The 25723-nt window shown below is 39.0% G+C and overlaps 1 protein-coding gene across 2 annotated transcripts in view; it reads left to right on the forward strand.

Annotated features, from left to right (window-relative positions):
• Window positions 1–25723, forward strand: part of LOC131360075 (protein kinase C-binding protein NELL1-like) — a 226175-nt gene that overhangs the window by 113367 nt on the left and 87085 nt on the right. For both annotated transcript variants that reach the window (XM_058400149.1, XM_058400150.1), the window contains exons 11-12: window positions 94–193; window positions 5840–5968. In XM_058400149.1, the coding sequence (XP_058256132.1) occupies window positions 94–193; window positions 5840–5968 (229 nt within the window). The remainder of the gene's footprint in view (window positions 1–93; window positions 194–5839; window positions 5969–25723) is intronic.

Raw genomic sequence — 25723 nt, forward strand, 5'->3', positions numbered from 1 at the left:
TCCAGTCATTTTTTAGTCTTAAGCAACATGTTACACACTCATTCATTTACTGGAATCTGCTTTATTCACTTCGTTCTTTGGGTTTTTTTTTAGAACGGTGTGATGGAGCTGGTGAATGAAAGCTGCCCAAATCTCAACTGCACAATAAATGAACAGATTCTGCCGGAGAACAGATGCTGCAACGTTTGCAGAGGTGATTTTTTTTTTCCTTTTTTTTGTGAGTGTGGTGGAGTGATGAAGAGCGATGCTTTCTTCCGTTTTGTCGAGCCACTTTGGGAGAAAAAACACTGACTTTTTTAATCAGCTTCATCACTCACCAAGAGTTACATATAGAGTTACACACAGAGTTACACATAGAGTTACACAGAGTTACACATATAGTTACACAGAGTAACACATAGTTACACATATGGTTACACAGAGTTACATAGAGTTACACATAGAGTTACACACAGTTACACATATAGTTACACACAGAGTTACACATAGAGTTACACAGAGTTACACATATGGTTACACAGAGTTACATAGAGTTACACATATGGTTACACAGAGTTACATAGAGTTACACATATGGTTACACAGAGTTACATAGAGTTACACATATGGTTACACAGAGTTACACATATGGTTACACAGAGTTACATAGAGTTACACATATGGTTACACAGAGTAACACATAGTTACACATATGGTTACACAGAGTTACATAGAGTTACACATAGAGTTACACACAGTTACACATATAGTTACACACAGTTACACATAGAGTTACACACAGTTACACATATAGTTACACACAGTTACACATAGAGTTACACACAGTTACACATATAGTTACACACAGTTACACATAGAGTTACACACAGTTACACATATAGTTACACACAGAGTTACACATAGAGTTACACAGAGTTACACATATGGTTACACAGAGTTACATAGAGTTACACATATGGTTACACAGAGTTACATAGAGTTACACATATGGTTACACAGAGTTACATAGAGTTACACATATGGTTACACAGAGTTACATAGAGTAACACATATGGTTACACAGAGTTACATAGAGTTATACATATAGCTACACAGTTACACATATAGTTACACAGAGTTACACATATAGTTACACAGAGTTACACATATAGTTACATAGAGTTACACATATAGTTACACAGAGTTACACATAGAGTTACACATATAGCTACACAGAGTTACACATATAGTTACATAGAGTTACACATATAGTTACATAGAGTTACACATATAGTTACACAGAGTTACACATAGTTACACAGAGTTACACATATAGTTACACAGTTACACACAGAGTTACACACAGAGTTACACATGTAGTTACACATGTAGTTACACACAGAGTTACACACAGAGTTACACATGTAGTTACACATGTAGTTACACATAGTTACACACAGTTACACATGTAGTTACACATGTAGTTACACATAGTTACACAGAGTTACACATATAGTTACACAGTTACACATAGAGTTACACAGAGATACACAGAGTTACACATAGAGTTACACATAGAGTTACACATAGAGTTACACATATAGTTACACAGTTACACATAGAGTTACACATATAGTTACACAGAGTTACACATAGAGTTACACATATAGTTACACATATAGTTACACAGAGTTACACATAGAGTTACACAGAGATACACATATAGTTACATAGAGTTACATAGAGTTACACAGAGAGTTACACAGAGTTACACATATAGTTACACAGAGTTACACATAGAGTTACACATATAGTTACATAGTTACACATATAGTTACATAGAGTTACACATATAGTTACACAGAGTTACACATAGAGTTACACAGAGTTACACATATAGCTACACAGAGTTACACATATAGTTACACAGAGTTACACATATAGTTACACAGAGTTACACATGTAGTTACACATGTAGTTACACATGTAGTTACACATATAGTTACACACAGTTACACACAGAGTTACACATAGAGTTACACATGTAGTTACACAGAGTTACACAGAGAGTTACACAGAGTTACACATATAGTTACACATAGAGTTACACATATAGTTACACAGAGTTACACATAGAGTTACACAGAGTTACACATATAGTTACACACAGTTACACATATAGTTACACATATGGTTACACAGAGTTACATAGAGTTACACATAGAGTTACACACAGAGTTACACATAGTTACACATATAGTTACACAGAGTAACACATAGAGTTACACATATGGTTACACAGAGTTACACATATAGTTACACAGAGTAACACATAGAGTTACACATATGGTTACACAGAGTTACACATATGGTTACACAGAGTTACACATAGAGTTACACATATGGTTACACAGAGTTTCACATATGGTTACACAGAGTTACACATATAGTTACACAGAGTAACACATAGAGTTACACATATGGTTACACAGAGTTACATAGAGTTACACATAGAGTTATACATATAGCTACACAGTTACACATATAGCTACACAGAGTTACACAGAGTTACACATATAGTTACACAGAGTTACACACAGAGTTACACACAGAGTTACACATGTAGTTACACATGTAGTTACACATGTAGTTACACACAGTTACACACAGAGTTACACATGTAGTTACACATGTAGTTACACATGTAGTTACACATAGTTACACATATAGTTACACAGAGTTAAACATATAGTTATATAGAGTTACACATAGTTACACAGAGTTACACATAGTTACACAGTTACACATAGAGTTACACAGAGATACACATATAGTTACACATATAGTTACACAGAGTTACACATATAGTTACACATATAGTTACACATAGAGTTACACATAGAGTTACACATAGAGTTACACATAGAGTTACACAGAGTTACACATATAGTTACACATATAGTTACACAGTTACACATAGAGTTACACAGTTACACAGAGATACACATATAGTTACATAGAGTTACACAGAGTCACACATAGAGTTACACATATAGTTACATAGAGTTACACATATAGTTACATAGAGTTACACATATAGTTACACAGAGTTACACAGAGTTACACATATAGCTACACAGAGTTACACATATAGTTACACAGAGTTACACACAGAGTTACACATGTAGTTACACATGTAGTTACACATGTAGTTACACATGTAGTTACACATATAGTTACACACAGTTACACACAGAGTTACACACAGAGTTACACATAGAGTTACACATAGAGTTACACATAGAGTTACACATAGAGTTACACATAGAGTTACACATAGAGTTACACATATAATTACACAGAGTTACACATATAGTTACACATATAGTTACACAGAGTTACACAGAGAGTTACACAGAGTTACACATAGAGTTACACAGAGTTACACAGAGTTACACATATAGTTACACATAGAGTTACACATAGAGTTACACATAGTTACACATATAGTTACACATATAGTTACACATATAGTTACACAGAGTTACACATATAGTTACACATATGGTTACACAGAGTTATAGAGTTACACATAGAGTTACACATAGAGTTACACACAGTTACACACAGAGTTACACATAGAGTTACACACAGTTACACACAGAGTTACACATAGTTACACAGAGTAACACATAGAGTTACACATATGGTTACACAGAGTTACACATATAGTTACACAGAGTAACACATAGAGTTACACATATGGTTACACAGAGTTACATAGAGTTACACATAGAGTTATACATATAGCTACACAGTTACACATATAGCTACACAGAGTTACACATATAGTTACACAGAGTTACACAGAGCTACACATATAGTTACATAGAGTTATACATAGAGTTACACAGTTACACATAGAGTTACACAGAGTTACACATATAGCTACACAGAGTTACACATATAGTTACACATATAGTTACACAGAGTTACACATAGTTACACAAAGTTACACATATAGCTACACAGAGTTACACATAGAGTTACACATAGAGTTACACATAGAGTTACACATAGAGTTACACAAAGTTACACATATAGCTACACAGAGTTACACATAGAGTTACACATAGAGTTACACATAGAGTTACACATATAGTTACACAGAGTTACACATAGAGTTACACAAAGTTACACATATAGCTACACAGAGTTACACATAGAGTTACACATAGAGTTACACATAGAGTTACACAGAGTAACACATATAGTTACACAGAGTTACACATAGTTACACAGAGTTACACATAGTTACACAGAGTTACACATATAGTTACACAGAGTTACACATATAGTTACACAGAGTTACACATATAGTTACACATGTAGTTACACATAGAGTTACACAGAGTTACACATAGAGTTACACATAGAGTTACACATAGAGTTACACAAAGTTACACATATAGCTACACAGAGTTACACATATAGTTACACAGAGTTACACATATAGTTACACAGAGTTACACATATAGTTACACACAGTTACACATATAGTTACACACAGAGTTACACATGTAGTTACACATGTAGTTACACATGTAGTTACACAGAGTTACACATATAGTTATATAGAGTTACACAGTTACACATAGAGTTACACAGAGTTACACATATAGTTACACATATAGTTACACATAGAGTTACACATATAGTTACACATAGAGTTACACATAGAGTTACACATAGAGTTACACATAGAGTTAAACCTATAGTTACACATAGAGTTACATAGAGTTACTCATAGAGTTACACAGAGTTACACATATAGTTACACAGAGTTACACATAGAGTTACACATAGAGTTACATAGAGTTACACACAGAATTACACAGAGTTACACATAGAACCAGGTTTTGTTTTTTAAGTCCAGAACCTTGAGGTTCGATATAGAAACAAAAGGGATTACTTTTTTACTCTCTCTCTTTCTGTGTGTGTGTGTGTGTGTGTGTGTGTGTATTTAGGTTTATACAGTATCTCATTTGGACATTTCCACTTAGGGGTGTACTCACTTTTGTTGCCAACGGTTTAGACATTAATGGCTGTGTGCTGAGTTATTTTGAGGGGACAGTAAATTTACACTGTTATACAGGCTGTACACTCACTACTGTACATTGGAGCAGAGTGTCATTTCTTCAGTGTTGTCACATGAAAAGATATAATAAAATATTTACAAAAATGGGTGTACTCAGTTTTGTGAGATACTGCACATAAGCAGCATCTCCACTCCGAAAGCACAGAATATAAACCATCACTAAAGACAAGGAAAAGTGAATCTTTCTATCTTTTTTTCTTTCTTTTCATAAGATCGATGTTTCGACTCTCTCGGGCTGTCGTGCTTCTGCCATTCTGATTGCACATGGTCCATAAATCAATCAAAATGTGACAAGCCGCTGTCACAGAACTCTCAGCTTTCAAATTTTTAAAAATCATCTACTTTGTAATAGTTACATGTGGAGTTGTGAATCTAAATTCACAGAAATGTTGTGTATGTGTTATTTAACAGTTCTGGATGTAAAAAAAAATGCTGTCTGAATATGTTAGTTATGTAAGATGTGAGCTGTTTACAGGTGAAATGTCCTTGATTTTTTAATGATAAGCCTCAGACTAATAACAAGCCTCACTCTTATTGTTGCCACGAAAAAAAAACCCCACCAGGAGAAGAATCTCCTCCGTACACGTGTCGAGCCGAGGTTAAAAGTTGATCGCTAATACTGTGAAATCCGCAGACGTGCACGGACGATTAAAGTGCGATTAAGAGTAAAGCCTCGCTTCTCTGCTTCTCGTTTTGTTGTAGGTCATGATTTCTGCGCAGAGGGACTTCTCTGTGGAGAAAACTCGCTTTGCAAAAACCGGAATAACAAAGCGGAGTGCGAATGTAAGAGCGGCTACACGGCGATACAAGGAGATTCAACCTACTGTGAAGGTAAGACCCATTTTTTTCTCTTCGTTCCTTCTTCTTGCCCACTGAAACTGTTTGTCAGCAGTATTTCAAGTGTTGTGAGGAAAACTGCTGTGGAACCCTGACAAAGAGTGCTTGATGGCAGAGCTGCCACAGCTGAGCAGTGTTCAGATATGAAATAGCTGATGTTGATGGTGAGAACACTGGAAAAATACTGCAATTACAGCTTTTTTTATTTATTTCTCAGTAAAAATGAACCCGTGAGCACTTCAGCTTCAAGCTGTTCAATTAACAGACGTCTGCAAAGGTGTTTCTCAGAATTCCGCAGAAGCGCAGTTTCTCTGTATCTCTATATCTAACATTGCTAATTTAAAAAGGAAAAACTGGCACATAGGACCACACAGACGTAACTCCGGTTCAGCAGACCATATCCGCATTAGTGTTAGCTCGTGTAAATGCAGCAGAGGAAAGCAGAGTAGTAATGGAGCATCAAAATGCAAAGATTTAACGCCGCATTTCGTAAAAAATTCGAACCGTGAGTATCAGCAAGCCGTTAATTATCTAATCTCATGCGCTGTTTGAGCTGCAGTTAAAATATATCGAGCGCAGACGCAGTTAAAATATATAGCTCCAGACCACAATGACTGACATGCATTATAACTTATACAATCCTATTAGTATGTCCTCTTCGGTAGCTTTCAAACGACACCAGCACCGTGCTGCTGCAATCTCCAGTGACCGAGGAAGAGGTTTGAGGACGTCGGGCAGTTTAGCCGACTTTGGAGCTTTATGTGTGATTTAAATGACACCTCACGTATCACATAAAAATGCCCAAGGACAAAAATGCACATAGTTTAATAGTTTAGAAATAAAAAAAAAAAGTCTTAATTTTTTCTTCTGAGAATAATGATTCGAATCGTGAATTGAATCGAATCAACCTGAATCATAAATCAAATCGTCTCATGAATCAAATCAAACCAAATCATGAATCGTCCCGAATTGAATCCAAGTATTGAGCTGTATAATCAAATAGTTTACGAATAAATAGTTTAATGTTGAATTAAGGCGTCAAATACAAACCAATTTGTTTAGATGTATGCCTCTGAACTTTAGAAACATAAACAGCACCTCCTGACTGAACCTGATAACACATTATGTGCTGAGGAAGAATATGGTTTCATGATGCCTGCTACTACTGATTCAGCACTCTCTGAGGGAGGAACTGAATAACTGGAAATCACTATATAAAGAGCGGCACGATTAAGGTGTAACGCTAGCATTGTTCTGGATCGTTCTGTTAATTTTACTCGCTGTGACACCAAACACACATCAGTGAAAGAAGAACTTTATACACCTCAGTTTTTGCCTGGTGTGCGTCTCGCATGGATTTCTTCCAGAACAATAGAATTTCTCTTTAAATGTAATATATGTGATGCTTATTGGAATCTGGGCACATCTGAATTTCCAGTCTGGGGATGCAGTATCCAATCTGAAGTGAATTTCAGCCTTATATTTATTTCAGACATTAGCCTCTCTGAGCTCAGTACGCCTCTATAAATGTTGTTTATATGTTGATTACTGAAGCGTGGCCAAGTCAGGGTTATGAACGCAGAGAAAATATTCATTTCTTTTCGGAATTAGATAAAAAAAAAAGGAGCTCAGGAGTCTCTGGTGCTGCTTGAGACGGCTTTTGGCCATGATGTTCTCTAGGAGTAAACTGAATTTATCCTGATAGGAGTTTAGCGTGATGTGTCTCTGCTAGAGCGGCAGAAGCTTGTCAGAGAAGCCGAAAGAAACCGAGTCGACATGCATGGTCAGTCACGCGTTTCCTTAAAGTGACAGAAACACATGAAGCAGGGCTACATAATCTATAGTATTCTTCAAAAGTGATGAAAGTGCATTAAAGTTAAATAAAAAGCGACCAATCAGACAGCACTTCATCATAGACATTGTGAAGACGACTTCCTTTGTATTTGTTGTTTATTTTCTCACATTAAGAAGAAGAAGCCACACATACATTACAGCAGAATTTTTTTCTTCATGTATCCCAGCTGAGGAAGTTGGGGGTCAGAGCACAGGGGCAGCTATGATACAGCACCCCTGGAGCAGAGAGGGTTAAGGGCCTTGCTCAATTGCCTAATAGAGGCAGCTGGGCAGTACAGGGGCTTGAACCCCAATCCTCCGAGCAACAACCACAAGAGCCTTAACCACTTCAGCCACCACTGCCCCAGATAGCACCAATGACCTTCAAATATCAATACCACCCTATTTAAAAGAACCGTAGCTTTCTGTTTATGTAATTCTCACTATTATCTCATCCAGTGGTGTAATGTAACGAAGTAAAATTACTTTGTTACAGTACTTAAGTATTTTTTGAGAATTTTTGTACGTTACTTGAGTTTGTATATTTCTGTCAACTTTTACTTTTACTTCACTACTTTTTTGAAACAAATTCTATACTTTTCTCTTCGGTATTTTCGTTACTTACTACAAAAAAACCTGCGTTCAAATTTGTGGTAAAGGAAGTTTGTGGTTAGTGATGACTTTATGCTATGTCCATATGTAGCTCGGTATTTTTAAAAACAGATTTTTCTGCGTTTTTTTTTTTAATTCTGTCCACACGACCTACGTGTTAAAAATATTTTTGTCCACATGAAAACACAAAACGCCCTGTTAAGTGCTGTCAGGAGCATGCCTAGCCAATCAGAAGCCCAGACAAAACTTTATTACCGGTTCCGGTAGTTTAACAACAATGGCGCGTCGCAGGAAAACGATGCCCTTGACATGCAAAAATTTCATTATAGAATGTAGAAGTCCGACCGGGTCTCGTCCAAAACCATCATCACTGTGTGCATTATTGGAGTTTCGTATGTAGCAGCAGTGAGTTCCGCATTACATTCCGGCCCTCTGTTCATGAACGTAATGTGTGAGAAACTGCGCGTGTATGTGCACGCATGTAAGTCCAGTAAACAACGTTAACACAGTCAGTAGTTTACATAAGTCTGCTATTCCACAAAATATCTTCATAATCAAGGAGACCGGCGCACAGACAATGACGTCAATTTGTCAAAATCTCCGTTTCCCCTGTCCACACAACACCACTGAAAACGGAGTTTTGGAAAATCTTCACTTTGGCAGGAGTTTTAAAAAAGCTCTGTTTTCAATGACCTCAAACTGCATTAGCATGTGGACAAAAGGTCAAAACACAGAGAAAAAAAATCCCCGGCTACGTGTGGACATGTATGGAAACACTGATACTGTACACTTCATTACAATACAGTTCACTAAGTTCTAAAGGGCACTTCTTTCTTTCATGCAAGTCTTATTTTTTTGGTGGTGGATTTATTGAGAAGTTTAAGAAAGAATACAGCAATACAGAATAAAATTCATAATTCTCCAAATTATTACAGTCTTGCATTTTTTTTTTTATTTACTTCTACTTTTACTTTCCATACTTGAATACATTCATGAAAATACTACTTTTGATACTTAAGTACAGTTTATTTCAGATACTTTAAGACTTTTACTCAAGTAGAATTATATTGGGTGACTTTAACTTTTACTGGAGTCATTTTCTAACAAAATACCTGTACTTTTAATCAAGTGTGGCTTTTGGGTACTTTATACAACACTGATCTCATCTTTAATTAGATAACGCTCCTTAGTGCTGCTGCACAGGATCCCTCTAGCCGAAATTGGCTCGCTAGTTTAAAAAAAAAAAAAAGGAAAAGACTTTATCCCCTTGGTGCTTTGCCCATTGCAGGAGGAAACAGAGAAAAAGAAAATCAGCACTGGCTTTACCGTGTGTGTTCCTGACAAAAGCTGAAATCTGTTGCTCCAGAGAGAAAGTGCAGGGATAAAAACAGAGCTTAGACCCAGGTGAGCTGTATCATGGGGTTCTTTACAGCGTGATAAACTTGGACCACATTAAAGTTTCTTCCACTGTGCTAATGAGTAAACGTTGAGTACGTGCAGTTTTCTGAGCTCTATTTATTTTCTTTGCCTTAAATCGATCGAGCAAAGGATAGACTCATGTCTCATAAGTTAGAGAACAGCAGGTGATGCCTTCAGAAGGTTGTTGTTCTCATTAGGGCTAATTTACATGACATTGTAAACGTTTAAATTGTTTCTCATTGCCTTTATGAGGTTCTCATCTGCACGCTTTTTTTTTTACGTCTATAAACATTCTATAGATGCTATTTCATGTGACAGCAATCAGACCCAAGGCTGTTGAATGTGATAATGAATTAATGTTGACATGCTGATGAAGTTCAAATACACCGCGCTGATCAAGTCCTGTGTTTCTGACGCTGCCGAACATCGTATATAGAAGCTTTATAGAAATCCAGATGCAGTTCTGAATCCATGAGCAATCCTGTAGCGATGGCGAACCTTCTGGAAGAAGTAGACCTCCATTAGGTGTCACCAAATTGTTATTCTTCTGTGTCGAGTCTGAGTGTCCTTGGAGGAGCTTCATGGTGGACCATCAACTACAGAAAAAAAGTACAACAGTGACAAGCGCATCAGGGTGAGTCGGGGCAGGTCTGGATGGCGAGACGAGTCGCAGCAGAAGCGTGTCAGGATCAGGCTCCACATCACATCAGGCAGCAGGAGTGCAGGAGTGCACGTACCACTCGACAGCATCTAACACTTTAAGCTGGAAATTGTGTCAATTGCAGACGGACTTTATCAGCACAGAACCAGACAGACAGATTTTCAGGTGGCTTTAGCGTCCGAGAGAAACACCTAGACCGGGATGTCAAGAGCCTGAACACACAGACGAGTAAGCTTCTTCCCTTCATACTTCTGCATTTATTTCAGCCTTACAGGAGTATCACATGAAAGATGGAATCCAGTCTATTAACTAATAATTATTTCTTTTTCTTTTTATTAATTTTATTATATGAAATAAAACATGCTTTTTGAAACACAATTACAGCTGCCAGGTTGTTGTCAGAAAAAAAATCATTTCTTTTTTGTTTGAAATTCAGTTTCGTTTCAGCTTACTGTGTGATCTGCGGCAGGTCTTTCAAATCATGCGTCGGTTAATGATATTATTTTATTAACAAAGCGTTTAGAAAAACACTGTCGTTGAAATAGACAGGACTGACAAAGAGATGCCAGAAAACTCCGCACCAGATTAAAAGATGATAACGTGTCTTGATTCTTTTTTTTTTTTTTTATTAGCCGGTTAATTCACTCTAATCTTACGGAGGTTTAATGTTGAGCCTTTGTAAAAACACTGTTTGGAAGCAATTACAAAAGAATCCTGTGATTAAAGGGAAATCTTTGAAATCTAAACTGAATATTGGTCAGCGAGCAAATTGAAGAAATTGTGTCTTACCATGTAATGTTAGCTCGGTATTACGGTCTTAACGTACAAGTCTGATCATGTGGCCATATCTGACGTAGCGTCGTTGACTTTGACACATTTTTCAGTTGCTGCCATTTCCCACAATGCTGTGCAGCGTAGGTGACCAGCTGATACTAATTTGCTTGTGATCGAAAACTGCTGAAAAATTCTATGATAATTTCACATGAATATATTCAAGGGCACTGTTTTGTGCTGCATAATCACTGCTGAATGCTGGGAAATCCTTGAAAATATTGAATTTCTTGAGGCTTAGTGGTTAGCAAATTTACACCTCCAGGTTTCGGGTTCGATTCCTGCCTCCTTACATCTTGTGTGTAAGGAGTTTGCATGCTCCTCCGGGTTCTCAGGATCCCCCAGTCCAAAGACATACAATGAAAGCTGATTGCCATCTCTAAATTGTACATAATGTGTGAGTGTGTGCATGATTGAGCCCTAGGATGTGATGGTACCCCATCCAGGGTATCCCCTGCCTTGTGCCACAAGTCTCCTGGGATAGATTCCATATCCTGTGTAGGATAAGTGCTACAGAAAATGGAGGGATTGATTGATGAATGGATGGATGGATGGACGGATGGATGGATGGAGAGATAGATGGAAGGATGGATGGACTCTTATCTGTGTTTGGATGGTGATGGCATTGGGTAATCAATTCAGTTTGGTCAGATCTGAGATACAAATGATGTCCAGGACGCGATGATAGGAAGGCTGTCCAGTATCTTTTCAGCAACTTGCGAGGTGGATAAAGGAATAGTTTTGTGCCATCAGAGAAAGAATTTGAACAGATCACTGAGCACTATGAATTGTTATGAAGGAAGATCAAGAGTGGGCCAAAAACTGGCCCCTGAGGGACTCCATGAAGTCTAAGCAGCTTTATTTGTCACATATTATATATATATATATATATATATATATATATATACACACACACACACACACATCTATTACAGCACATATACCAGCTTGTTAGTACCTCAGGGTCAGAGCACAAGGTCAGCCATGTAGTAGCCTCCTGGACCAGAGAGAGTGTTAAGGGCCATGAACCCCCAACCTTCTGATTAGTAACCCCGAGCCTTAACCATTGAGCCACCAGTGTTGTGAGGTGACAGAACTAAACCTTTCCACTCTATGTGGCAGGTACACTGAAAACCAGGTCAGCTCAAACCTCCTGATCCCAAGAGTTGGGAAAAAAAAGCATGTCAAGGAAGATGAGGATCGAAAAGTTGAGTAAACCCCCTGTGACCGTAAGGAGGCCAGGTCTAAGTTTGTAAGCAGACAACCATGAAGGCACTTTGGAGAAAGGTATGAAGTCAGCAGTAGGTGAACTGGGTGTTGAACAGGGACCAAAAGAGGGAAACAGGTCTGTAGTGCGGTCAAGTGTGGGAGAAGTGTAAAACAAGACATGAGGAGATGGAAGGAACCAGATGTTCAAGAAGCGTGGACAGTAATCGGGTCGATGATTTGTAGTCATCAGCATAACTACTTCCTCAGCTTGAATGTGTCCTTATATTCTTTCTCGTCTCGATGTTTCTTTCATGAAAGCATCAGAGATGATAGAGAGAACGTGGAAGAGGGAGAAGAACATGACAGGAAATATCCTGTCCAGAATTAAGGAAGCAACAGTAGATAACCATTACTGTATGTGGATCAGAGATGTTATTGATTTTGGAAGGAAGTAAAACTGCCTTCCTCTAGAAGAGGAAAAAGAAACAAGCAGCATCCAATACTTAGCAAAATCTGTAGGTTATTTTCAAGTTCCTCTATTTTCTCTCTGTTCTTTTATACCAGAAAATGTCAGAAAGCCAGTAGCCCTGAGGCATCTTTCTAGCTTGCTTGGAGTTGATAATGCAGAAATAAGTCAAAGGTGTGGAGGGAGCTGTGCGGACTGTAGAAACGACCTTGTTTGCAGGCAAATCTGAAAAAGACAGCCTTGGTAGGAATGAGAGCGCTGGAGAGGAGAGTAAAGATGGTCTTAAAGTCACTCCTTTATGTAATGTAACAGTAGCAGTGCACACTGGAAGAGGTGGAGTGGTGTTGAGGACCAACCACGGCCTGAGGAATTACTGGTGAAGGCAATGATCTTTATGGATGATGAAGGCGAAAAGCATATTAATAAATTCATAAAGTTCAGCAGAAGAAGAAGAAGTATAACATGTCCAGGGAGATGATAAGCAAACATGTCCTGGTAAAAGTATTATGCTAATTATCCTGCTAGAATGGAATAAGAAGATTCAAACAGCCTTGCTGTTTTCCATTCTCAGAGAGAAAAATAACACATCTGCCAACACTCTCTTAACATCTCTGAGCACTTGGAAAAGGTCAGATGAAGAAGCGTCTTAATTAAAGAAAAAAAAAGACAGACACATCTGTGTAGTTCTCTCTCTCTCTCTGTGCTACTGGTGAAATAGATGTGAGCTAACTAGAAACACAAGACTTCCATTTCTTTGTTTAATTTGTACATCAGCGTTATTAAATGCAGACGGACGCTGCCGATGGCGGGGATCGAACCTGGATCTCCGCCGTAAGCTTGATCGCTCGCAGTAGCAGATCAGATCCAAATGCAGTACATGTGCTGCTTTTATTTAACAAAACAAAGACTAACACAACTTGCATTAAACATAACATAACTATGACATGGAAACTTAAATAACCTCAACAAAACATGACTATGCCATAGAAAACCTCATTAACACAGCGTCCGGCCTTACGGCACACACACAACGTCAACAGATATAAATATAATGACTGACCATGACAGAGACAGACATGTATAGAGCAGCACATCAAGGGAAAACAAGGGACAGGTGAGAAAGCGGGAAAACACATTTGGAACGGGCGTGGCACTGCCCACGTGGGAATGATACATAAATAAACAACTTGCCAGGACCCCCTGGTGGTCTGGCAAGGAACTGTCCCAGTAACACCTGATAGTTAATATCTGTTTTTTGTTAATTTTCTTGAAAGAGATGGCTGTATTAGCCATGCTAGCTCATTGTTATACGTTTTCCTGTATCCAGTCATCCTCTTCCCTTTTCTTGGTTTGTTTTTATCTCTTAACGCTTGACAACGATCATACGCAGTAATCCAGCGACACACATGAGCCATGTCCATGCACCAACTTCAGTGTTAATCTATTGCTTGTTGTTCAGCAATAAATGGATTTTGGCTTCAGTTGATCTACTTTTAAAGGGGGCAGAAGACATTTATGACATATTTTAGGTCAAGGTTTAAAGTTGGAGCTATAATCAAACGACTAAACAGTTTTGATAGCAGGTGAAGATGCCGCGATGTATGCGGTCGTTGACGTCAACCCCTCTGAACATCTTTGAGATGCTCTGGAACTGAAGTCTCCTCAACATCCCAATATCAGAGTCTGTTGGTAGGACACAGTGGTAAAGCATGTCCATGTTTCACAAATATGCATATTAAACACACACACACACAAAAAGGATCAAGTTGTGTGCTAGCCGTGATTGGCAGAAGGTTAAACAGGTTTTCTTATCAGGACACATGAAGAACAACAAACATCACACAGGCCTGAGTTCGTGCTAAAACCATCAGTGAGCTATCACGCTATTAATCAAAAGATAAACAACACACACAACTAGTGTTTCATAAAAAGCCAATGCAGCCCAGTTTCTCAGGCGTTTAAAATATACTCCAGTCTGTAATTCCTCAGAAGCAGCTCTGTGTCAGTGTTATGCCCTGACCTGAAGCCTCTTCTACACTCCTGATTGTCTAGAACCAAAAAAAAAAAATCTTCCTGCATTTTCAAATCCAGCGTACAGACAGTGTTAAAAATCCGCCATCCCTGCAGAACATTTTAGCCTTACATGTCCATGTTGCTGCACAAGACAAAGAAGTGTATTAAAAATGATGAATAGGAAAAAAATAGTAAATACATCAAGCATTAATTTGTGTGACATGGATGCCAGGATCTCACATAGTGTCCAGCGAATCAGTGAAGTAAACCCAGTCCTCCTTCCTCTAATCATCTCCTGCTTTTCAGGATCGCCCGACCGTGTAGCTCCTGCAGTCTGAAAAGACAGAGCGCTTGCTTTATTTCCTCCAGAGAGAGAAGAAAGAGAACCAGAGAAGCAAAAACAACCCCAGATATTCCAGATACCCTTTAGAATAATTGTTCCTGCCCTGCCTCGGATCTGCCTGAGCCCCTGCGAAAACTGTGATCTTGAGGATCTACAAGCTGCTTTAACTGTTTTGCCATTTTGGGTTTTTTTTTTCCTCCATCGAGCTCATCACATGGGCTAAAACAGAGGAACATCTCTTTCTTTTCTCTCTTTTATATTAATACCACAATACACTTTTACATTAATACCACAGTGCAGTCGAATTCGCAAATGGGGTTCGTCAGGACAGTTTGTTTCTGTAGTAACAGCTCACACACAATGTCAAACAGAAGCACTGATGGTTTTTGGGAGACATATTTATTTTACATTTAGGGAAGGAGTCTCCAGTGTCGGCACTTTGGAACAGTCTCAGTGCTTTTGAAAGTTTTCCAGCATGGGAACATCTTGGCAAAAGAAGATTTTGGTTTAAAAAAGAATAAATAAAAAGCTAGTTTTTCAAGCTAGTGAGAGAGAGAGAGAGAGAGAGAGAGAGAGGGAGAGCGAGAGCGAGACAGAGAGAGAAAAGAGAAAAAGAGAGAGAAAGGGAAAGAGAGAGTGAGCTAGAGAGAGAAAAAGAGAGGGAGGGAGAGAGAGAGAGGGGAGAGAGAGAGTGGGTGGAGCTGCTGAAGGCTTGCAGTATCACGTCATTTATCACCTTGCTAATGATCAAAAAATATATTTCTAAAGCCGACCCAAAAGTGTTTAAAATAAAGGTCTTGTGAGCAAGGCAAAAAAGTTTCCTTCTTTTCATAGCTTGGAATGCAAAATGATATTTCAGTATGTTAGATATTAAAGTATTTTATTTTTAAATATTAAAATGCCTGAGAATATTTTTGCTAGCGAGTTAAACTTGGGAAAGAACTTTCCTGGAGCTTTTCAAGGAGCTTTATTTCCAGCTGCAGAAAGAAAATGGATATAAATATAAAAACAGAGGGGGGAAAAGGATAAAATTGTGAAATTTAGTCAGTTTTTTTTTTTTAAGATACACAGCTTTGTATGCAAAGGCTATAAAGAGTCACTGAGTGTGTGACAGACATTATACGTCTAAAAAAAATCATTAACACTTTCCACTTTCCATCAAGACCTTTGCAGGAAATGCTAATGCATCTCCTCGTTCCCAGACGGACTATTTTCAGAGAGGGAGGTAATGGAGAAAAAGAAAAGCTGTAGAGATGGGAAGATTGAGAATAAAAGACCTCGGTGCCACCGGGACTCGCGTCACGGTCTCGCTGAGGCTCCATTAAGGAGGATTCTCGAGTGAAAAAGACATTTATAAGGTGAAAAAGTTCCTGTCCAGGTAGAACATGCTTATAAAAAGTGTTTCAGGAGCAACAAGATGACATCTTTAACCACATAAACAGGAGCATACTGTCTTATATATCCTGTCATCTTTTTCTTTTGAACTGTATGTTTACGTCATAGAGAGCGAGAGTCTTTGTGTACATTTTTCCTATGAGTCTTATATTAATTTCCACAAGATTGAGCCAGATACACCGATCAGCCATAACATTCTGAGCAGTGAATAAGACTGATGATCTCCTCATCATGGCACCTGTTAGTGGGTGGGATATATTAGGCAGCAAGTCAACATTTTGTCCTCAAAGTTGATGTGTTAGAAGCAGGAAAAAGGGACAATCGTAAGACCACTGGATCAGAGCATCTCCAAAACTGCAGCTCTTGTGGTGGTGTTCCTGATCTGCAGAGGTCACTATCTATCAAAATTATCCATGGAGACCCCACCACAACTTACAGGACTTAAAGGATCTGCTGCTAACATCTTGGTGCCACAGCACACCTTCAGGAATCTAGTAGAGTCTATGCCTCGACAGGTCAGGGCTGTTTTAGCAGCAAAAGGGGAACCAACACAATATTAGACAGGTGGTCATAATGTAATATTATGATGGTGTTTGTTAGCCTTATGACATTCAGCTTGACTTTCTGATGCCTCTTGTCTTTGTAAAACAAACTTTTTCTGTATCTCAACACCGATGAAGAAGCTCCAGTTCCAGTTCATCCCAGAGGTGTTCAGTGGGGTTGAGTCAGAGTCAGGGTTCTGTGCAGGACACTCTGGTTCTTCAACCCCAACCTTCACCTCCTCACCATGTCTTCATGGAGCTGCTTTGTGCACATTGTCGTGCTGGAACAGGGTTTAAGTCTCTTAGTTCAAGTTGAGGTACGATTATGAGTATACAACATACAACATTCAACATGCAGTATCTATACAGTATAAGAAGGCAAGTGTCATGCTCTGGGCAATGTGCTGGGACCCCTGCATTCTTGTAGATGTTACCACCTACCTAAACATTGCTACAGACCAGATTCACATCTTCATGGCAACAGTGTTCACTAATGGCAGGTTCAAGGAACATGACACAGAGTTCAAGATGTCAACCAAATTCCCCAGATCTTTGTGTTTGTGGGATGTGCTGGACAAACAAGTCTGATCAAAGAAGGCTCCATCTCACAACTTACAGGATTTGAAGGATCTGCTGCTAACAGTCTTGTGGCGTTTAGGCCTCAAGAGTTAGAGCTGTTTTGGCAGCACAAAAATGGAACTATCAGATACCAGACTCATTTGCTGGATGAGGGACTTACAGTGATTGTGTTTCACCTCAACTCAAGTCATTCATTTCACTTTTGTCTCTAATGAAATTATTTACTGATGCATTCACACTGTGATGGTACTCATTGTGTTTACTCATAATACATGAGTTCTAGGGGGCATGATGAACAGATGGATGAATAGAGGTATATGGGGGGTGGGGTGGATGGATGGAGGAATAGGTGGATGGTGGGGTAGATTGGATGGATGGAGGTAGTTGGGATGGAAAGAGGGAAGGATGGATGGATGAATGGATGGAGGGAGGTTTAGATGGGATAGATAGAGGAAGGGTTGGATGGATGGATGGAGGGGTAGATGGGATAGATAGAGTGAGGGTTGGTAGGAGGATTGGACAGATAGATAGATAGATAGATAGATAGATAGATAGATAGATAGATAGATAGATAGATAGATAGATAGATAGATAGAGGGTTGGAGAGGTAGATGAGATGGTAAGAGGGCAGGATGGATGGATGGATGGATGGATGGAGGGAGGGATGGGAGGGTTAGATGGGATGGATAGAGGGAGGGTTGGAGTAGTAGACTGGATGGAAAGAGAGCAGGATGGATGGACAGATGGATGGATGGAGGAAGGGACCAGGACTGAGAGCTGGAGGAGTAGACTGGATGGATGAAGGGAGAGTTGGAGGGGTAGATGGGATGGATGAAGGGAAAGTTGGAGGGGTAGATGGGATGGATGAAGGGAAAGTTGGAGGGGTAGATGGGATGGATGAAGGGAAAGTTGGAGGGGTAGATGGGATGGATGAAGGGAGAGTTGGAAGGGTAGATGGGATGGATGAAGGGAGAGTTGGAGGAGTAGATGGGATGGATGGAGGGGGACTGGATAGAGGGATGGACATAATTTGTTCTATTGTTCAATACATTCTATAATTTGGATGTTAGAACTCTACAATACACTATCTAACCGTCTTTTGTTTGTGTGTGTTTGTGTGTGTGTGTGTGTCGGTCCTGTTCAGGTAATATTTGCTGTACATGGTGCAATACTGTCCTAATGATGAGCCGAGGTAACCAGTGATGAAATAACACAGAATATCTAGATTCTTGCAACAAAAACTACTCAAATTTCACATCCCAGTACACACTTATTCAGATATGAAGCTCAGGAGACAAAGAAAGACCATCAATGTTAAGATTTAGGCCACGCCCACTTTGGCCTTGAACCTAAATCCAGGTGTGACTGTTTGGAGCACTAAATAAATAAAATTAAAAGATCTTAGTGAAGGTAAAATGCAGAGGTGCATAGCATTAACATCGACAGGGGTTTTTTGAATGTTGATGTGTCGTGTGTGTGTGTGTGTGTGTGTGTGTGTGTGTGTTGGATGTGCCCATGCGTATCCACACGTCTTCCCTCAAACGAGCTGTATTCGCTCAGCAGCCTGTTGGAGAATTGCCTTTTTTCCCTGAAGCCTTTGAAAGATGAGTGTGAACGTGAAGGCTAAATGAGGTGATTTTCATCACAGAAGGGAATAATAAGTCTGCAGGGAAGTGATATCAACTCTACTTCAGAGGAAAGCATCGTATCCATTATTAGAAAAAATGCTTCTCTCCTTTCTGAAGGGGTTTTTATCCTGTGCTGAACGTAGTCGAGTCCTGTATTGCACTGAATTATCTGATATTGACGTGTTTGATCCCCGCGCTCACCTTATAGTTGGGTTTGGAAAAAAAAATATTTGGAAGTTGCCTCTGTTCCTGTAACTGAAACTTTGTGTGACTGAGAGAACTATAATTTTACTGAACCAAGAACCAGGTGAGATACACCGCCACACCTCTTGGTATGTGAAACAAGGAGAACAATATGGTGGAGACTTTAGAACTTTTTGTGTGTGATGGATGTGCTGCAATAGAAACTATAAAAATACCTGAATATCATCGACAAAATAAGTTCCAAAGCGCAGTAATGTTAATAGGGGCACTAGTTTTACCTGCCCAGATATACACTTTTATAGTTGTTCCAGTTCTTTGTGAGCACAAGAGGAATGTATCTGAAGACTTCGAAGTGTGTGCGCAGTCAGAATCGTGAGTTTGTCCTTAAACGGTACGTCCAGTCGGACCGAGAGAGAGTAAATAAAGCAAGGTTCAACCATTTGATGGTTCACTGGAGAATGGCATCTACTCCCATCCATTTTCTGTAGCACTCATGTGTGTGATTGTTCCCTGTGATGGGTTAGCACCTGTCCAGTGTGTCCCCCGCCTTGTGCCCCGAGTCCTCTGAGATAGACTCCAGGTTCCCCGTGACCCTGTGTAGGATAAGTGCTACAGAAAATGTGTATCGCATGCCTGAGGCAAAAGTACTAACCATTATGCCACCATGCCTCCATGGCATCTACATGTCTTAATAAAAATGGATTTGTAGTACCTACATGATTATCATTGTAGAATTCTGATATCTCTGTCTTAGCGAGCAAACAGAGATTTTTGTGGTGGCTCAGAAGGTCAGGGTTCAAGCCCCAGCACTGCCAAACTGCCACTGTTGGGCAATTGAGCAATGCCCTTAACCCTCTCTGCTCCTGGGGCGCTGCATCTTATCTGCCCATGAGCTCTGACCCCAACTTCCTCAGCTGGTTTATGCGAAGAAAAGAATTGCACTGTGCTGTAATGTATGTGTGGCGATAATAAAGGCTTCTTAAGGACCTCCAGTAACAGGGGGTCTTATGGGGTATTACACTGGATGGAGGCGCCTGGCTCTCTTCAGAAAGGTTACACGTTAGCAAGTAATACGCTTCCGAGCCTCCAGAGAGATTTTACATGATCCCCAGTCAGTGAGGAAGGTGTCCTTGGTGATTTTCTCTCTCCGGTGGAGATCCAAACCCAAGCAGACTCCTTTTTGTCAGGAAGGCCTTGCATCATCAGCAGGCTAGAGTCTCTGCTTCTCGCTGAGATGTCAAACAGAACTTTGATATTTTTTTTGCTCGTGTCTCCGGATGATCAGCCACTTGTTCAAGTCTCATAGTTGCAGCAGTCCCAAGGGAACATCCATCACAGCTGCTGTCAGCAGTCCGAGCATCCTTAGCAAGAGGCAGAATCACACGTCAGGTGAAATAATGTCTGCCATACACATGGCTAGCATGCTGATGAGTTTGGTGGCCTGTTAGAGAGCTCCTTTCTAAGGTTCTTCATGAGACCAAGTGCCACCCTGAGACCAGGGAACATTGGGTTTGGACAGTGGAACTAAAGCTTGAATTTCTTGGATTGTCATCAGGACCCATTGATCCAAAGCTTCCAGCTGTCTTCATGGCCATGACTTGTAGAGCTGTGTAGTGATGCAGGTGCATTCCAGGACCTCACCCGCAGGGTTAACTTGTGGAGCTCAGGCTTCTGCTGAGGTCCGCTAATGATATCTCAGATTGCTTTGCTTCAGTAGTTGTTGCTATGAGAGCAATGATGTGAAGAAACTGCAGCACACATTTTATATCCAATCTTCAGAGCAGTGGCTGCAAGGCGTATACGGATCTGTGCTGCTATATGGGGTTTGTGTTTTTTCATCGCAGTACAGCTTTTTATAGCTGATCCTGATTAGAGAGAAAAACCAAAGTTGGATGACTGATTGTCTGTGCAAAATAAAATAATAATTCTGGAAAAAAAAAGTTATGACAAGTTGACAATGTTTTAACTGGAACTGCGGCTGCATGCAGTCACACCTCTTCTCTTGAGTTTCTGCTTGTAAAGCTGAGGTGAAACAACCCATGTCATCATCAGGTCTAGCTGGACTTCTGATTGTAGTATCAATCACAATCTAGATAATAGGCAATGTCGGTTACTTAGTCTATAGCAGCTAGGTCTTAAAGGGGTGTTTTGTTTCATTTTAAATCAGCATCAGCACTCTATGGATTGTAAAGAAAGCAAACCCATAGATTGACACGGCAAGTTATTACATCAAGTATTTTGAACTGGTTTCACATCCTACAGTTAGCAAAAAAGTGCTCTGCTTGCACAGCTAATAGTGGACTTTTGTCTAAAATGTCCAATTTCTCTGGAAACTTTTTGCAGTATGTTGAACATTTAATAAATTTACGGATACAGAATTGTTGTTTCGTACTCTATCGCTTAACCAAGGTTACCATATGTTAAGGTTTCCATTACTATAGTTAAATATAGCATGTACTGTTGTTGTTGTTTCAGGGTCGCCACAGCTGATCATTTGGTCCACATGTTTCTATTCGGCACAGGTTTTTATGCCGGATACCCTTCCTGACGCAACCCTCCCATTTTATCTGAGCTTGGGACCACCAGAGTTAACTCTTTAGTGGCTTAGCTCCCTGACTTGTGTTTATGATAACCTCATAGATTTGTGTATCAGACTCAAACATTTGCTTAACACAAACAGGGGCTTCGTCATGGCCTTGATGTTTCTTCAGTGAAGTTTAAACGAGACAACAAACTTTATTCGTTGGACAGTACACAGACATCTGTGACATAAAAAGCGACAGTTCAGTTAATCGTTGTCGAAATGCACAAAATCCCTGCGCATGAATGAATCGTGTATCATGTATAATGAAACGTTTTCTTCCTGTTAAACTGCAGTCTATTACTTCAGAGCTAACAAGTTCATTAAGGTGCTAATACTTTGAGACTTTTTATCAAATAACAAAACAAAGACGTTTTCTTATCTTATTCAGATTAGTTCAGAGGAAAAGGCGTAACGCATCGGAGTGAACCTGGAATCGATGAACACTGACACTGGTCTATGCTACACATTACCATGGTGATGGATTAGCGACGCTGAATTTTAACACGCGCATATTAGGGAGTTAATTAAGGTCGTTCTCTGTTCAATAAAATCCAGATTATTCACTTGTAAACGGTTTATTTTCTACAAACGAGACTTTAATATTCATAAGCATTTTTATTATTTTTTTTACTGAGGATCTGCGATGTGATAAATGACGAATAATTGCGATGTTAATTGTGATAGATTATCAAGTGCCCTCGTTATGCAAATGAGTGGGCATGAATTAATCAGTTAAATCCTGTTAGCGTGTTAGCATACGCGTAGGTTCCTTGTAAAGGCACTAATTCTATTCATTCTTTAAAGTGTGAAATTTACATGCTGTTTATTTGATACTTTATAGTCAGAGCTTGATAGTTTTTTCATCAGAGACAAGACTTTTTTCTTGCTTTTGCTTTGATGGTCTCTGTCTAATGGATGTGTACTGTATCTCCTTTATGCCTTTTAAATCTCATTGAAAAGAAATAACTTTTTTAAAATGAAAAAAAAGTATTAATACTATGAAGTAGATTCCACTGTGACTTTGGCAGAAGGGAAATTCCTCTTAATTGACTCCGGCACAGACGACAGCGTTGACACTTTGTCACACGGCTCTCGCAGTCATTAGTACAGAAGGCTCCGAGATGGACGCTGCACTCTGACAGAGTCAGGAACAAAAGATTTTTCATATGAAGCAGAAGGGAATTGTGGGAGGGTTGTAATTGGATCACTAGAGAGGAATAGAAACTAGCATGAGACGAGGCTGGAGTCGCGTTCCACTTCATCTCTCTGTCACCAAGAGACTCGTAATGTGATTTTAAATATATTTAAAAGAACCAAAAGCTATACCTATATATATATATATATATATATATATATATATATATATATATATATAGGTATTATATTATATATTTATATATATCCAGTGCACTTTAGTACTTAATTCTTGCAACGTTTTTTTTCTCCACTGATATTTGTCTCCTTATATTTATCACCTGATCGTGACTCAGTTAATATAATATATGCTGCTCTTTAATAATAATTTTCATGTGCAGTGTTTTTTATAATCCTTCATCATCCCAGTATTATATTAGAAGAAGGCTCGGTGTCTGTGGCCTGCTTAGTGATGAAGGGACTTGGTGGAGGTTAGGATTTCATATTTATGATAATTCCATCATCACATGAAGTGAGATAGAGGTGTGCATGAATGTGGCTGCATTACTGTGTATTATAGCGCTGTGCTGCTGAATTCTTCAATTCCGGTCAGAAAATTCTTCACCTGCGTGACCGCGTGTCTATAGTAATCTCAGAGGAATGGACGCAGGGATGCAGAATTATTATTTTTTTAATAGTACTGTTATTCAACTAAGAAAAAAAAACTATAGTCATCGCTATGGTAACACTTTCTGTAAGAGAGGATGTGGTTCATGGAAGGAGGCTTTTATATCAGTGCTGTAAAAGTCATTAAAGCTCTTAAACAATGACACAGTGCTGTGGTGTAGGAGGAATAAAACAATTTGAAGCTGAAGTTTATGCAGTTTATGGAAATAATTTTTTCATTTAATTACATTTTTGTTTAATCAAGCCTTATTCATCAGCTTACTAATAACAATGCATATTGTGTTTGTGTTCAGAAACCAGATGCTGCTGTCAAAGTGTGAGAGAATAGAGTTACAGTAGTGTAGAGTTACAGCAGTGTAGAGAATAGAGTTACAGTAGTGTAGAGTTACAGCAGTGTAGAGAATAGAGTTACAGTAGTGTAGAGAATAGAGTTACAGTAGTGTAGAGTTACAGTAGTGTAGAGAATAGAGTTACAGTAGTGTAGAGTTACAGTAGTGTAGAGAATAGAGTTACAGTAGTGTAGAGTTACAGCAGTGTAGAGAATAGAGTTACAGTAGTGTAGAGTTACAGCAGTGTAGAGAATAGAGTTACAGTAGTGTAGAGTTACAGCAGTGTAGAGAATAGAGTTACAGTAGTGTAGAGTTACAGCAGTGTAGAGAATAGAGTTACAGTAGTGTAGAGTTACAGTAGTGTAGAGAATAGAGTTACAGTAGTGTAGAGTTATAGTAGTGTAGAGAATAGAGTTACAGTAGTGTAGAGTTATAGTAGTGTAGAGTTACAGTAGTGTAGAGAATAAAGTTACAGTAAAGTTATAGTAGTGTAGAGAACAGAGTTACAGTAGTGTAGAGAATAGAGTTATAGTAGTGTAGAGAATAGAGTTACAGTAGTGTAGAGTTATAGTAGTGTAGAGAATAGAGTTACAGTAGTGTAGAGAATAGAGTTACAGTAGTGTAGAGAATAGAGTTACAGTAGTGTAGAGTTATAGTAGTGTAGAGAATAGAGTTACAGTAGTGTAGAGTTACAGTAGTGTAGAGTTATAGTAGTGTAGAGAATAGAGTTACAGTAGTGTAGAGTTTCGGTAGTGTAGAGAATAGAGTTACAGTAGTGTAGAGTTATAGTAGTGTAGAGAATAGAGTTACAGTAGTGTAGAGAATAGAGTTACAGTAGTGTAGAGAATAGAGTTACAGTAGTGTAGAGTTTCAGTAGTGTAGAGAATAGAGTTACAGTAGTGTAGAGGTTCAGTAGTGTAGAGAATAGAGTTACAGTAGTGTAGAGTTTCAGTAGTGTAGAGAACAGAGTTACAGTAGTGTAGAGAATAGAGTTACAGTAGTGTAGAGAACAGAGTTACAGTAGTGTAGAGAATAGAGTTACAGTAGTGTAGAGTTTCAGTAGTGTAGAGAATAGAGTTACAGTAGTGTAGAGGTTCAGTAGTGTAGAGAATAGAGTTACAGTAGTGTAGAGTTTCAGTAGTGTAGAGAATAGAGTTACAGTAGTGTAGAGGTTCAGTAGTGTAGAGTTACAGTGTGTTAAGTCTGATGTTGAGTCTGATGTATGAATAATAATAAAGCAGAGTTATCTTTAAATGATGATAAATGAGCCTCTACAGTCT

Source organism: Hemibagrus wyckioides, linkage group LG10 (genome assembly GCF_019097595.1).
Source record: "Hemibagrus wyckioides isolate EC202008001 linkage group LG10, SWU_Hwy_1.0, whole genome shotgun sequence".
Lineage (NCBI taxonomy): Eukaryota > Metazoa > Chordata > Actinopteri > Siluriformes > Bagridae > Hemibagrus > Hemibagrus wyckioides.